Source organism: Hypomesus nipponensis, chromosome 26 (assembly GCF_054491055.1).
Source record: "Hypomesus nipponensis isolate SF chromosome 26, ASM5449105v1, whole genome shotgun sequence".
Classification (NCBI taxonomy): Eukaryota; Metazoa; Chordata; class Actinopteri; order Osmeriformes; family Osmeridae; genus Hypomesus; species Hypomesus nipponensis.
In genome coordinates, this window is record NC_140386.1 from 5,388,537 (window position 1) to 5,403,991 (window position 15,455).

The window sequence follows — 15,455 nt, forward strand, 5'->3', positions numbered from 1 at the left end:
GTTACAATTTCCATTCCAGACTTGGTGCCCCTGTGGAACGTGGGGAGAATAGGGGGTGGGTGGACTCTCTCTTCAGCTGGCGCAGGAAGTCGCCGCAGGGCCCTATCGACTATACGTGGTGCTGGGGGGGGGGTTCTTTCTGAATTCAAGATATCCTATTGTAGGCAACATACCATTCTGCTAGTCAGGCCACCACCCTCCATGGTCGTAGTCGCTGTTTAGGCCCACCCCGGTTGTGTCATTAACAAACCTGATGGTGTGGTTGGAGCTGGACTTGGGCAAGTCCATTCGATTAATTATACACTGTGCTTGAACTGTTATTTCACACAGAGACACAAGGGAAGCCATCCATTATCGTGACCAAATCAGATTTAATGACCACTTTACAGATGGCATCTAAGAACATGTAAACATGGTTACCGTGATTGTGCAAATTAATTACATCAGAGCAAACTAATTAGTCAATGTTGACACCTCCGTTCAAATCACTGTCAAATCCAACTGTCAAGTGTATTTAGGCAACTGAATTGACAGGTAATAGGCCTACTAAATGTAATACTCTCAATACTAAATAAGAAGTCCGGTCCATGGGGAGGGGGGGGGGGGGAGGTAGGCGGCTCCTGGTTTGGCCAGGAAGAGGGCATCAGGCCAGGGATCACAAAGGAAGACAGCTGGCCTCACTTGTTACGCCTCCAGTACTCCTTTATCCAACCTAGACCATCAAGTGTCGATGCTGGAATGACAAGTATTTGTATTTATTTTTGAAAGCTGGATAGTACTGAGGGCAAAATGGCAGACGACCGGATTTCCCGTTACCTCGGCGTAACAACAAACGTGCCATCAGACTCGGCACATTCGCGGTCAATAAGCGTTATTCCCAAATCTAAATAGCGAAATGAAAGCCGAAAGGCAAACTTGTCCTCACCTTTGGGTTTATATTCGCAGCCTATGAATCCCTGATAGCCTAGCTCCTCCAGCGTGGTGAAGAGATAAGGAAAGTTCAGCTCTCCGGCACTGTCTGGCTCGCCGCGATGTGGAACCTGCGCAATCTGGATGTGACCTCAAAGAGATTGAGTACAAGGCGGGAGAGAATATTCAAACTAATAATCTATGATTTTCTTTCTTTTTTTCTTTTACTTAATCTTGAGCTCGTGAAAGGTTGCCCCTGCCGAAAATAACATACTGATTACGGGGAAATACTTCTGAATATTTTGAGTCAGATTGCCGTCCATTATTTGCCAGTGAAATATATCCTATATATAAGAGAGACATCAGTAAGCTTTAGTGACACACAATTTCAACTCATCAAAAGAGAAGGTGGACATAGTACCTTTGAAAAGGTACTTACCATTTGCAGTTGAATATTTGGGTGGTCAACTTTCTGCAGAATGGCAGCCGCTAGGTTCAAAGGTACACACAGGTAAACAATAACACAATAACGCTTGCAGGGTCCGGTTAATGATTTGAGATGGGCAAGGCCTTTACCCTGGTGTGGCGTATCCAGGAAATACCTGGGATCAGTTATTCTTGTGTTGATGGGTTCAATAAGACCAGTGATTCCCTCCTAGGAGATATAAATTGAAGGGTAAAATACTATGCAAAATATTAAATTATCCACCACTGGTAGGCTACCCTCACGGCCTACCACCCCACAACGTACAAATTCAAAACCTTTATTTTAAACAGAGCGGCTAGGGCTAGGCGTAATGTATATATTTTCTATAGTAAATTGAGTACTTGACATTTGTCGAGAAACTACTTCAGCAGCAACCCCCTTATAAAACTAAACAATGACATCATACTTAAATACAACCCCTACTCGAATACAACTTCCCACGCGCTTGTCCACAGCACTATACAATAAATTAATATGGACAGAGCACCATGATCAAAGGACTTATAAAGGACTGATCGCATGCTATTCTTCATGTCGTGGCTTAAAAGAAAGCGGCGCCACCTTTGAGAGGACAACTGCAGCATGTTTCAGATTCTGCACAAAGGTAGCCTCCATCTCCGTGGCAACAGCTGTTCGGTCCGCCCCCACAGGTACCCTTCCAGCCATCAAGTGGATTCTGTTGGAACACATTTAGGACGTCGTCGGAACAGCAGAACACCCACCATTTCAACCCTATAACCTTATTGGGTTCAGTGTGTGCTTTGCATTTATCTGATGTGAAATAAAGCAAGCAGACATTATTGTCCTCGGCCCAGTGGACGAGGTGAACTTTTGATAGACTCACCTCTTGCAGTTTAATGCCTTTGCATATTGCAAAGCCAGATCCAGACCCTGCTTGAACTCAGCCTCTCTCCCGGGAACAGCTCCGAGACCAAGTTCACCAGCCTTCACCTCCCCTAAAATTACAGGCACGAAACAACTTGCTACGTTTTTTTGTTTTTTTCCTCCTCACATGGCTAGGACAACATTGTACAACATTTCTATCGACCCATATCATATCCATGAACAAAAGCCAATTGAAAGTGTGGGACTTTACGTGACCAGTCCTTGCAAGTAAAGTACACTTTACCAGGGGGTGTGTTAATTAGGACAACCTCAACTCCTGTAGCATTCTTGATTTTCTGCAGCTCTTGAATGTCACAGTCGTAAAGCCAAGCCGCTTCCACAGCCTGAAAACCGGCAGACATAGCAGCGTATATTCTTTGGCTGAATTCCGGTAAGTCAGTGAATAACCACGAAATATTCGCGCAGAACTTTAATGGAGGCATGTTGCATTCGATACAAGAAAGTAAACTCTGTAAGGTAGACCTCGGGTGACTGCATATGACATGTGACGTTGTTGTTGTGAGGGATTTCTGCATCCGATCTACCCCGAGTACTGCTCAAATCAAGGCTGTTACACTGATACAAAGACGATGTTCCGCAACGTTGATGATAATAATTATCTTTTAGCACAAAGCACAAGGTCCAAGTTCACTTTGAAAGCGTTTTTAATTTTAGAATAAACCAGTGGTAGCCCTTCCCGAACACCTGCGCTCTGTTCCGTTCTCTGGACAGATAGGAATTTGAATTACGTATTCAAATGGTTTGTGGAGTTCCAACCAAATTTCTGTCTATCTTCTTATCGAAACCAGTCTTTATGCATTGCCCTAATGATTGACCACCGAAAAAAACAATACACTTCTATTGATAGATAGATTGATTAATTTCGGCTTTTGAACTGTACATTGTTCCACTCCAAAATTTGACTGTCAATCTGAGGTGAACCCTGAAACCACACCAAACATGTTGGAACAGAATGAAGTCCAACACATCCTTGGTGCTAAAATATATTTTAGAAGTGTGATGTGCGCAACACCATTGCTTGTGTCAAGAAGTCCTAATTCACACACCTGTCCATCGTTTATTCACAACTGCACACTTTTACATTTGACACATGTATTCATTTAGCAGACACATTTATCCCAAACGAGATACAAATCTTGCCAGGTAGCCTTCCAAATAGTTGGACTCCCAAACCAAGTTCAACAAAACCTTGTTGAGTGACTTGGAAACACTGCTAAGATATGCTGTCTGGTTCGAGCACCAGCTCTCGACGAGCTATTGTGAATCCCCCTTTCCACAGAACAGCTTAGGCGGAAGGGTATTGGTTAAACTATGGCCCGGTGACAGCACAAAAGGGGAACCTTTCGCTGTCGGTAAACAGACCCCCCATCCAGGATGGTGAAATGAAACCAGCTGCTGAACCAAGGTGGCGCGAGAGCTCTGGGGAGGGCACTGGTGCAGGAAATTGAACAATCGGACCACACAGACCTCATATGTCCCAGCACTAACAAGCCTACTTTGGAGAGGACAAAAGAATCCAAGGCATTTATTGATTTCATTCTTCAGGCCAATATTTGAACCGACGGTAGCCTAAAGCTGATAAATGTTTACGACATCCACTGTGGGGAGGCAAATGAGAGGGGGATATTTTGCCTCATGGGAACATAAGTGCTTATCATCTTTGCGTGAACTATTTTGTGACTTTATGTACATTGAAACTCTTTTGCTTTCCAGGTCTCCTGAGGCATTTCATCACATGAAACAATATGGGTGAGTGGACACAAAGAAAAACATTGTTTCATTTCGATGTTAGAATTGTAACATGACCCTTGTTTTCACCTGAATACTATCTTGTTTTGATAGTTGTTTCGAAATGCATGATTGTTTGACTGGCGTGGTTTAGAATACAAGACATTCTGTTCCCCCCATCTAAACAAGGCAAACCTCACAGTCTACTTAGATCCTGAATCGTGAAGGGGGGGGGGGGGGGGGGGGGGGGGGGGTAGTACTCCATAGTATTACATTCTGGGACTTCAGAGTACAGCATGTGCTTCCTGACAGCCCTACAACCTCACCAGAATTATAAAGAGGTTTTAGAACTCAGGCACGGACTGAGCCGAAATAGGTGAATTATAATATCCCAGGCAACAATGAGATTAATCATGCTTCGAAATGGATTTGTCCCGCAGAGGAGAAGCATTGACACCGAGCCATCCTGTAGTTCACACGAGTGATGTCAGCATATGTAAGAAGCCATGGCAACAACTGTTCCTGATTCCCTTCAGTAAGGGAACCAGCTGCCTTATGCCTCTCTTGTAAAACAGAAGACAATGTATTATTTCTCATCGCATGTGTTTGTGATTATTTACTAATGCCACTGTGAAGCAGATCATTGCAAGAAGCGTGAAAGCCCAGGGAACAGATCTATCGAGTTTATGACTTCTGCCAGTGTTTAAAGAGAACTGTCTAGCAGGTTGTGTAATTAAATCTAATTGGATTGTCCTTACCATTCCAACAGTATAAGTATAGGATAATAAAAGAATCGCACCGAGGATTAGTACAAATTCATTATACAGAAATAAACATTGGATTCTGGTTATATGAAGGTACTAATGACAACGTACAATCTCTTCCATGGTTAAGGTTTCCGAGTTTATTCTGGTGTTAGTCAATTCTGGCCTCTGAATCCAACGGGAATAAATTGTTTGCTAAAACTGCAAATTCAAAGAAAGAGGTGATTGTATGTCAGGCAGGTGACTCGTTTCAAGTTTTGCTCCTCACCTTTTACAGGTGCCCTGTGTCTGAGTTCTGGGGGTTTTATCTCTGAGGAAACAGCCATGCTGAGTTATTCTAATATATGCTAATGCTAACATGGCTGCCCCTCTGACAACAGCTGATAATAGCAGTGTCAGTGGGTTGTGTCACTTACATAGCAGCCTGCGGCAGGGGGGGGATGGGGGGGGACGGGGACGAGAAGCTCACTGAACACACTGTATGCCTCCGCAAGTTCAAGAATAATTGAGGACATCTATACTTAATGTTTCCGCATGGTACAGGGCTGTTTTTGCCGCGCTCTTTTGCGGAACGTAGGCACGTCAAAAGAACAAGGTTATTGTTCCATACCGTTGTGCCGGTTTTCTGTCACCTGTGTGTGACGGAGGGAGGAGTAGGGAGGTGCGGTCCTGTCGGGCTGGCAGGCCAAGCCTTTTCAAACCTCTCTTCTGACAGGAGCCACGCCACAGCCAACCGTGAAACATCCCAGTTGGAGCCGCCGACGGTTCCTAGATATCCCCACCCAGGGTGTGCGTGGCGGAAGGAAGGGGTGAGGGCTGGGGTCGGCGAGGGGGGCGGGGCATGCGGGGGGTGGGGGGGGGGGATTAGTATTCTGGAGACGAACCAAGTTGTCGCCTCAAACCCCTACATCTCTGTCACCCACTAGCTTTTACAAGGGAGAGAAATCACATCTGATATCCCAGCAAGCACAAGCTCCCCTGCCAAGCTCCTTCTGCGGGGAAACCGTGGCGACAGCTTGCCTTTAATGATTTAATGATGATATGAGAAACAGACCTTGATTTCTTTGTGCAACGACTGTGGGAACGTCTCCTTTTGAGACCAATTATTATCCGGGCCTTGACACTCTCTCGCAAACAATCAAATGCAGCGACTCGAAAGTTTGAACCGTCACATTGAGTTAACTCCAATTAGGGTGTTTAACTCTCTCCGTTCTACGATATCACCTATAAAGAGAAGGAAGGCTTTCAGGCTGCTTTGAGATGCACCTCAGCTTTTGGAGTGGGTGCATCGTAGAATGCGGATCAACGAGGCTGGGTCCTGACAGTGAAGCAGGTGCAGATTTCTCATTAGTCTCCCCGTGGAAGGCACATCTGGGCATCCCATAATCGGGTCCCACCACAGACTCCTTGACGCTGGCTCGCTCCACGTTGCTCCAACAGCACCCTGAGCACACATCATGAAACCCCGCTCCCCGTTTCTCTTGTGCACGGTGAAGGGTAATTTGTGTCGAGCTATCCACCGCCAAGAAAACAACAACCCTAACTCTCGGGCTGGATTGCAGCCTGATTCAGATTGCAAGAGACACTGTAACTCACGGTGTCTATTAGCGGTTTAAGCGCAAACAAGATGTCACACTGCAGGTGATCCCATCGCTGTCCGAATCAAATCGGATTTGTAGAGTATAATGGATACAGGGGGGGGGGGGGGGGGAGGGGGGGGGGGAATGGGTTCACACCAAACCCCTCTTCTAAACAACTCCTTTCTCCGGAGGATTGCTTCTTTCCCTTGCAGCACACCGCTGTGCCTTCATGTGCTGTATATTACCTGGCTTTCACCTCAGCAGTGCTGTAGCCTTACTCCCTGTGTCATCCCTGGCCTGTCCATCCATTGATTTCCAAGTTAAATATTAGCTAAGAGCAAATATGCTCTGGTCTAAACTGATGTTTTGGTCCATTAGAAATGTGAACAAATGGCTTGCCTGACCCGTTGCAACCGAGGCCGTGAGATATTTCCAATGGAGACACACGAGGCATACAAGGGCTACTGTTTCTGTCGTGTATCGCCGTCTAACATCCCGACAAACGCCTGTCTACATCCAAACGACTGTATCCATCTACCGCACGATAACGATCCTCTCTGCTGTATATTTCCCCACAATGCTTTTGTCTCGCGCCAGTGGCACGAAGATCGGAGGACGGGCCTCCATCACGTTCAGTCTAATAAGGCTTCACGCTCGTGCGCCCTGGATGTGCATCAGCGGTCGTGGGCGACATCTTCCCAGACAACAAGGAAGCCACCTTGACAGATCTTTTTCATTACGCCCCGATCAAACGGGCCACGCATTCAAACGGCTGATCTATCGCCTTGCTCCCAGGGAAGCAATGTCGTCAGACATTATGACGTGACTAATGGTAAACTGTAATAACTGGGTCTTGCCTGGGCTCTGAGGAATCTATTTTGTTGAATCACTATCCAGGAAGGATACCCAAGAGCAAAAACATTCCGTGTTAGGACATTTCCTACTTGGCTAGGCGCACACTGAGTTCTGTTTTTGCCTGCCAGTATTATGTTAGTCGTTGATTCTTCCAATCTCCCAACACCAAAAAAGATATATTGATGTCAAGATAAATACCTTTCAAAGGTGAGAATGGGCTCTTATCACTCTAATCAAACAGTGTCAGTTAGACCAGGGGGTGTAATTACAGATTGCCTGAACTAGTCAGATTTACCAAGGAAATGGTTTTATAAATAATGATTACAGTTTTTTTAATCAATACTGCCCTCTAGGGTTGTACAGTGCAGATGATACACAAATGTCAGATCCTTAACTGTTTTCTGAATAGCCAATAGCATTGCACAGGCTGTATTGCATTTGTGCTGGACTGAGGGAGAATTTAAAATAGAGTCTTCCGTTATGATATCATGCTTTTACGTGGCCAGAAGAAGTGCCCTATCGGGTTGGTTTTTCCTGTGAATGCGTACAATGAGTAAAAAATGTCAGACAGGTATTGTTGTTATTTTACGGGGCTCCCATTGAACCCTCGTCTTGGGAATGACGGGGAGTTTGAGAAAGCATTAATTGGGAGGCTGTCAGAATGAGCCGGAGAAAAAGTCAGTCTCCTATTCTATCACTGCCTTATCAGACAGAAGGAGAAGATTCGTCGGTGCCCTGTCCTTGGAAGAAATATATATATTTTTTTTTTAAAGCTTGTTTGTGGTGTATATCTCACGCTTGAGTCATTGGCAGAGAAACAAAAAGGAAAAGATTTGGCCCTTCTTCTCCAAAGATTGTTCTCCAGCTGCACTACAAAGCAAGGCCTGTTGAGCCCACAATGCATCATTCATTTCCAGGGGAGCAACCGTGAGCCCGCCTTAAAGCTACAGCTACCTGACTTAAGAACATTGGACTTGATCCCTGTCACAGATGTTATCGCACATCTGTCTGTTGATGGAGGATAACAATCTTGGTTGGCTGACGGAATTGTACTGTCCGTTCGCTTGCATTGAAGAGAACGGCTGGCGGAACATCAATTTAGCCTTGTTAAAGGCCACTCATTCAGCATGAAATGCTAGATACAGTGTCGTGAAAAAGCTTGTCAGACAGGGTGTTAACGTGGTTGTAGTTTGTTGGAAGTTTGGTTTCCTTTTGGCTTTCAACATTGACTTCTAATTTCAGATGCATTCACAGAACTCATTTTTGGACATGCTGCCCAAAACATAATTGGGTGTTTAGTAGTGGGAAGCTGTGTTTGTGATTAGGGTCAAGCTACACAGGTGATAAAAAAGCGGAAAATCTCAATAAATCTGTCACTTACCTTTCAAAGGTCGCTTTTGCTCTCTGGCCTAATGTTCTTACAAAGTAATTACCACTTGGGAAGAATCTCCACCAATTTTTTTTTAATCCTATCTTGTATCTGGAGAGATGCAGTACAATCGTACTAAATTTTAAAAACTACTTTGACAGAGCGTTGCAAGAATGTTATGTTCTACCTCAGCAGAAGTTCACCTGTGGATCTTTAGCTTTTTTTAAATCACAAAAACCAGCTCAGGCTCGTACATAACCTTGTCTGTAACATCACGCCTGGCGAATGCTGTTTTTGTTCAAAATATGTACACCTAATCCATGGGCGACTGTTGCACAGGAATAGGCAATGCAAATTAGTTTCGCATCATTTCACTTTCATCCTGAATGGTCAATCTGGTCCTCTGTGGCACAGGGCTGTTCACCAGAGCAGATGCAAGCTGCTGTCTGACTACCATCTGGCTAGACTGGAGAGTGATCATAACCTGGCCCGATTGGAATCGAATCAACAGGTTTCCTATTAGAGCCTAAACGTGACTCTGCATGCACCGGAAAGGAGATGATGGTTGCTAGAGATACAGATAGGTGACTGTTTACACTTTTGTGCAAAGAGGTGTTGGAAACATGTTGTTGATCAGGCTCATGTGTCTCCACACAACAGGACTACTTTAGAGAAGCTTCATTTTCTTTTTGTTGAGGCTTTGGAGCAATGTTGTTCTTCTGACTAACTTCTTTTGACTAAGTAATGCTGCGAGACGTGAGAACGTCTTCTCACGTAACGGCGTCCTTGTGCGTTCGCCTCCCTCCCTAGTCCCTACCCTCGCCTCCCCGTCCCCCACCACGACCACCTCTCCATCCCTCCCCTTCTTCTGCCCTCTGTGCCTTTTCTCGGATGAGGATGTCCACAGAAGGAATGATCCCTATTAAGACTTGTCAGCTTTTCCGGGGCAGCAAATGAAAAAAAGATAATTAACAGAGCCAACCACCGCTCCCTTCCCCCGTACCTGCCTGCCAAGCACCACACAGAGATAAGAGAAACAGAACACTTCTGGCTCCCTTCGTTGAGTCAGAAGCACATTGCCTATGTGCTAATCCAATCAGGGAATAAGACTACGTTTTTACGTTTGATGTCTTGCGGTTTAAGCACTGTGTCTCTGCGCAGAATGTCAACACTTTCTCTCGGAAAACAGCTCATTATCAGAAACCTCCTATATGAGGAAGACAGAGCGAGACTGCGTTAAACCTGCCGACCAATTGAAGAGCAGCATAAAAGAAATCCTATCATGTGGAATTAGTACGAGTTTCGTCCTCCAGCGTTTTATGAAAAGGCAAAGATTTGTTAGGGGTTGGTATGGGCGGAGAGAGCAAACTATACAGCTTGGCTGTCGCACATTAAGCACGACTAATAACTGTGCTTGCTGCTGCCGATAACTAGACCTGCCTTTTGTAAAAGAACATTTGTGCTGGAGTTTCACGTACGGTATTATTACATCGTTTGCATAGTTGTTTCTGATACTCTGAGAATTGGTACAAAAATTGTGCCGGATTCCCATACAATTATATACTAAATGGAACACTTCATGGGATTTACGGCAATGTTAAATTAATGTAATCTGTTGAAGCTGATGAACTGTATCCGCAGTGAAGAAATTCTTTCTTCATTTTGTCCAATTATGACATTGACAACTGTGGACAGAACGACAACAAACGAAACAAACCTGAAAAGACTGATTGAAATGGCCCACGTTTTGAAGCACCTGCCAAGCTCCTTCCCCAGTGGCCGTGGAAACGACTTCTGACTGGTCCAGATGTCTTGAGTGAGTGACGAGCGAGGAAGCAGGGGCGGACCTGACCTGCAAACGCAGAAGACATCGGGTCTGGTCTGGCCCACCTCCGTGCTTGAACTGTTTTTCTTTTTGTGGCCGACTCGGGCAGCAGGTCTAATTAGTTCCCATTGTTGGGGAAGGAGCCGAGCCGGAGGAAGAAGTCATCAGGCCTATTAGGACTGGTCTGGCCCTGACCTCGGGGGCAGACTGATTAATTACAACCCGGCGGGGGGTGCTGGGAAGGGCTCCAAGCGAACGAGGGGGGAGCTACAGGGAGCAGAGCAGATACACAGAAGGGTGGAGGTGCATAATGACACAGTTCGAGGGACCTGGGCCTGCCTGGAGCGCTGTGGTGCATGCAGCCCCGACCTCCCCCCCCCCCCCTTCTCTCTCTCTCTCTCTCTCTCTCTTTCTCTCTCTCTCTCTCTCTCTCTCTCTCTCTCTCACAGGCCCTCTCTCTGGATCTTTCTGGCTCCTGGAGCTTTGCTCTGGGCTGCCACTTTGGTCCCTCAACTAAGACTGCCCTCTCTGGCCCCTGGTACCCGCCCTGGCCCTCTCTCTGGTTCCTGGACCCTCTCTCTTTGGCCTCTCTCTCTGGCCTATCTCTCTCTCTCTGGCCCCTGGCACCCACCCTGGCACCCACCCTGGCACCCACCCTGGCCCCCTCTCTGAGTCCTGGACCCTCTCTCTCCGCTCTCTATCTCTCTGGCCTCTCTCTCTCTGGCCCCTGGCACCTACCCTGGCCCCCTCTCTGAGTCCTGGACCCTCTCTCTCCGCTCTCTATCTCTCTGGCCTCTCTCTCTCTGGCCCCTGGCACCTACCCTGGCCCCCTCTCTGAGTCCTGGACCCTCTCTCTGGCCTCTCTCTCTGGCCTCTCTCTGGCCCCTGGTGCCCTCTCTGGCTTCTCTCTGATCCACAGACTCCTCTCCTATATCTCCGGCCCCTAGCCTTCTGGTCCCTAGGCTCAGTCTGGCTCCTGGACTGTATCCAGCCTTAGCCGCCAGATATCCTGTACCCTCCCCCCCCCTCCCCCATGCACGTCTGGCCCCCAGATGAAAAGCATCAGGCAAGTGTGGAAAAGTCCATGAGGCAATGTTCCTGGAGGAGCCATACTCATAACTGTTCTGTCTATCCACAATCCATCTCTGTCTCTCTGCTCTCCACTAGCAGCAGAGTAAAGGTATTCAATGCCTGGAACACAATATACTGTCTGACCTGCAGAAGGGGAATCGTTTTTGAAGCTTCCCTGCCTGTTGAATCCAATTCATTCCTCTCCTGATAAGTTGTGAGAGTACCCAGTCATGTCCGGTAATTGTTTCCTAGCTTCAGAGCCACTCTCGACAACAGTCCGCTATTGTTTCCTTGGGGCATGGTCTTCAATTGCAGTGCAGGTATTGATAATGTTACCAAGGACCTGCAACTGGATCTGCATTCCTGTGTGGGTCTATTTGAACCATTCAGACCAGTTGTGCTTATTTTATAAGAAATTGAATGACCCACATGAATTGTCAATAAAAGACGACAAAACCATTTTTATTTACATCCCAATATTGTTTTTTATCTCACCTCAGTGATTTGTACAGACATAAAAAAAAGAAAAAAACAGTTAAATAATTCAATGCCGTTTACTGACCCACCAGTTTATTTTTAAGCATCATTAATTCAGAGCTTGACAACAGTGCATGCATTATGAGCACATTAGTTACACATACAGTGGACTACTGATCTGGTATTGAATGATTCATGAGAGATTATGATCAATTCAGCTTTTTAAAGCTACTCCATTTATGACAAAGAAAATCACGTTTCCTGTTGTGAGCTATTTGATCGACTCACATTCATATTGAAACCAGAATCACACTCTGGCTGACGGATCACGACGAAGAAAAGGGGGGGTGGGGGGGTAGAGAATGTGACAGCCTGGTCAACATGTCTTGCCCTGGTGTTCGAAAGCTCTCCACTAAATATTGATCTCCCAGACACATCAGGAGCTGGCTGAACGAGTAACACAGCCCCGGGTCCACAACTCTCCCATCTTCTCTTCCACAGACATGTCTCCGGGTCCCGCAGGTTGAAGAATGACTGCACGTCCACATCTGTTTTTAGAAGACGTCAATGAACAACGCTGAGAATCTATAGGGCTTCACCGGGGTTTGGGTGAAAGGAAATGACAGGTGGGCTTTTTTTTTGTGTGTCTTTTTTTCGCGTGCCCTCGCTTCGCTGAGCAGGTGCGAAGAGTCACTTGACAACCTCCTCGAGTTCTTTCCCGCCCCGTCAAAGTTCAATGGCGTTCTGTCATATTGTCGTGGAACACACAAGGGCGTACGATGACAATAAAAAGACTTCGTAGGTCATTCTACATTGCTGTGGTCGTATTTGCTCTGAAAGCTAGTCACATGTTTCCAGAGTCTTTAATGAACATGGTCCGTTTCCTCACACCAGTCATTAGGATGAGCGAGCATTTTGCATCCACATCCTTTGGGAGTCCAACCGTCTGGGTTCTCAAACATTAACCAGCAGATAGCATGGTGCTTATAGTAATTGCTATAATTGATTATTTAAGGCTTGGCTGTGTACCTTTTACGGATTTAATTAAAAGAAAGTCACTTGTGTATTTGCTGGTGCAGTTACACAGTCAATTTGCATAAATATCATATCACTCCTTAATAATGCAGACAAATTTGCCCCGCCAGACCGTGTGCAATTTATTTTCCTTTTTTTCTTTTCTTCAAACAGGCTTCAAGTCCTATACGGAAAATATATTATGTCTTGTCAGCTTTAGTTTAGGGGGAATCTTGCTGAAACGATTTACTAAAGTGGTGAGATTTTTAAATGTAGGCTATTTATCAATTTGTTTGTGTTAGTGCTATGCCCAGTTAACCTGTTTCAGGACTATTACTTGTCATATAATTTCAACGATGAGACAGAATTTTTTATTTTTATTTATTTGAGATAAGTCTGATGGTTCTCCTGAGGGAATAAAAGCCCCCCCAAAATATATTTGATTTGCAATTAGGCCTTATCAATTTCGAGGTAGAGGACAAATGTTGACCCTTGTGCAGTAATTTTTTCTTGAGTTAGCCAGAAGACTCACGTTAATGTTTGAATGGTGCCATGGCATGAAATTGCATTGGTTGTTTACTTTCACGGTTTTTTTTCTGGCGGTGACACATGTTACTGTACAAACAACTGATCCATCTGAGTTCTTGCATGCTGCCCAACACCTCAGCCTTGTCTAAAAGGGATTTCTCTGAACTGTGATGCCTGATTGGAACATCCAACAGCATGATCAAGCAGACGCATCGTTTTGATGCAATCAAAGCATGTCAGCCCCAACACAGGCATCAAAAACGCATGAAGCCATGTTGCAAAGTCCTGGGAGGTGCAACTGTACCCCAGGGGACCAAGGTGAGCTAAGGGGAGCTGACTCCGAACCAGGGAAGGTGGAGGACACAGAAGGAATTTGAGTTTAAAACCCGGTTGAGGAGGTGCAAAGTAGGGGGAAATAAGTCATTCACATTTACTCATCCAGCAGACGTTCTTATCCCCAGCGACTAACATTAAGTACAGGGACCTTCCCCCCGAGGCAAGTAGGGTGAAGTGCCATGCCATGAAATCGAACCGGCAACCTTCCGAGTAATAGCCCGATTCCCTAACCGCTCAGCCATCCGCTCAGAATCTGCTTCATGTAATGTAATGTGCATGTAACTCAAAGTCAAAGCAAGAAACACAGTAGGAGAGGGAAAAGGCAAGAGGAAACATCAGGAAGGTGTCAAGGCTTGTTAGATGGTAACTGAATCCAGTGTCGATCGGAAATATTGGCATAATGGTGTGGCGGTGACTGCCCTATATCCCTTTAACCATGCTTTCTTTTTTGTTTGTCTTCACTTGACTCAGTGCATGACATCCCAAACGGGGGAACAGGACTCCATTGAAAACCACAGTTGGCTCGAAGAGACTGCGGCACCGCAACAAAGTGAACTTTTGTGACCCTCCAGGATGCTTGAAGGCAACTTTTCTTTTTTTAAAGAGGAAGATCTCAAGTCACTGAACTGTATCAAACGCGTCGGCTTGTGGCACTGACATGTTGCCTTCAAGAGGGAGCCTGTGAACGCATGAGCAGAGGGCCACAGCCAGGCTGCGAGCGGAAGTATTACATCTCATTAGTGTCCACACAAAACCTGATGATGGGTGAGGCATGGCTGTGCTCATTAAACATTCAACTGATTGCTCGCACAACAAGCCTGATAATGAACAAGTGGAGGGGAATTCGCTTTTTAAACAGACTCTCCCCGCGCGGTCCCTCCCCTCGTCCGTCCGTGTCCCCCCCCCCCCCCAAACCTTGGTTCGGCTCCTTTGCATGTGACATGGGGTTGTGCGTCCAGTTGAGTGCTGACAGTCTCCGCAGCAGCTTTTGGGGGGGGCGGGGGGGGGGAAGCAGGGGTGAGAAACGCATCCGTGTTCGGTGGAGCACGAGCGAACGTGGTCCATCGGAAGACGTGCACAGCTGTACCAGTACATCTGCCAATTAGTCGCCGGCGCTCCCCCGACACAGAGAGATGCTACCATGCATGGATTCATGGTTCACCTGAAATGGCCGCTCCGAGCGACTCACGCCGGGGGGTGGCTCTCCGACTGTGTCCTGATTGGACGCCCCCTCAATCAGAGAAGGCAGCGACTGTGCACACCAAACGCCTCGCCTCAAGTCGTTAATGGACTTTTAACAGTCCCTGACTGGGGTGGGCCCGATACTGTAGGATCTGTGGACACGAAACCACAGACCTCGATTGATCGGTTTCCTTTCAATGTACTTCTCGACGGCGTCGGCCTTCTCCTCCGTTCTCTTCTTTCCGCTCCTTACCGCGCCGTGGGGAAAAAAAGCGAGAAGCGCGCCGCCTCGTTCTCGCGGAGGAAGCTCGGAGGTGGACGTGCGGGGCGTCTTCTCTTCCTCGAACCGAGCTCGGACGATGGCGTGCTCCTTTTCAGGTTTGCCGCTGACAGCTCGGTGTCCCTGAGTTTGGCACTCTACCCC

General features: G+C 46.5%; 1 protein-coding gene and 1 long non-coding RNA gene across 4 annotated transcripts; one reads left to right on the forward strand and one right to left on the reverse strand.

Annotated features, from left to right (window-relative positions):
- Positions 1–349: 349 nt before the first annotated feature.
- Positions 350–2,813, reverse strand: hyi (hydroxypyruvate isomerase). Of its 2 annotated transcripts, none has more exons than XM_084693190.1 (8): positions 2,526–2,813; positions 2,241–2,352; positions 1,958–2,072; positions 1,486–1,564; positions 1,349–1,398; positions 1,184–1,253; positions 926–1,049; positions 350–733 (listed from the first exon to the last, which is right to left on the reverse strand). In XM_084693190.1, the coding sequence occupies exons 1-7, from the start codon at positions 2,722–2,724 to the stop codon at positions 934–936; spliced, it is 741 nt and encodes a 246-aa protein (XP_084549316.1). In that variant the 5' UTR covers positions 2,725–2,813; the 3' UTR covers positions 350–733; positions 926–933. The 2 variants fall into 2 exon arrangements, with proteins under 2 accessions (XP_084549316.1, XP_084549315.1); XM_084693189.1 differs by having other exon boundaries at positions 926–1,060; positions 2,526–2,812.
- Positions 2,553–12,809, forward strand: LOC146221134 (uncharacterized). 2 transcript variants are annotated; one of them, XR_014750815.1, is made up of 3 exons: positions 2,553–2,672; positions 4,016–4,051; positions 12,473–12,809. It is a non-coding gene; the product is annotated as an uncharacterized LOC146221134 (long non-coding RNA). The 2 variants fall into 2 exon arrangements; XR_014750814.1 differs by lacking the exon at positions 2,553–2,672 and adding an exon at positions 3,556–3,823.
- Positions 12,810–15,455: the final 2,646 nt, after the last annotated feature.

Excerpts from the sequence above, each read along its gene's own strand:
- hyi (XM_084693189.1), bottom strand. The coding sequence starts at position 2,724 with ATGCCTCCATTAAAGTTCTGCGCGAATATTTCGTGGTTATTCACTGAC. Across the intron at positions 1,399-1,485 it reads CCTGGATACGCCACACCAGG|CGGCTGCCATTCTGCAGAAA; the intron begins GTAAAGGCCTTG and ends CTTTGAACCTAG. Across the intron at positions 734-925 it reads CTGCGAATATAAACCCAAAG|CATCGACACTTGATGGTCTA; the intron begins GTGAGGACAAGT and ends TTGTCATTCCAG.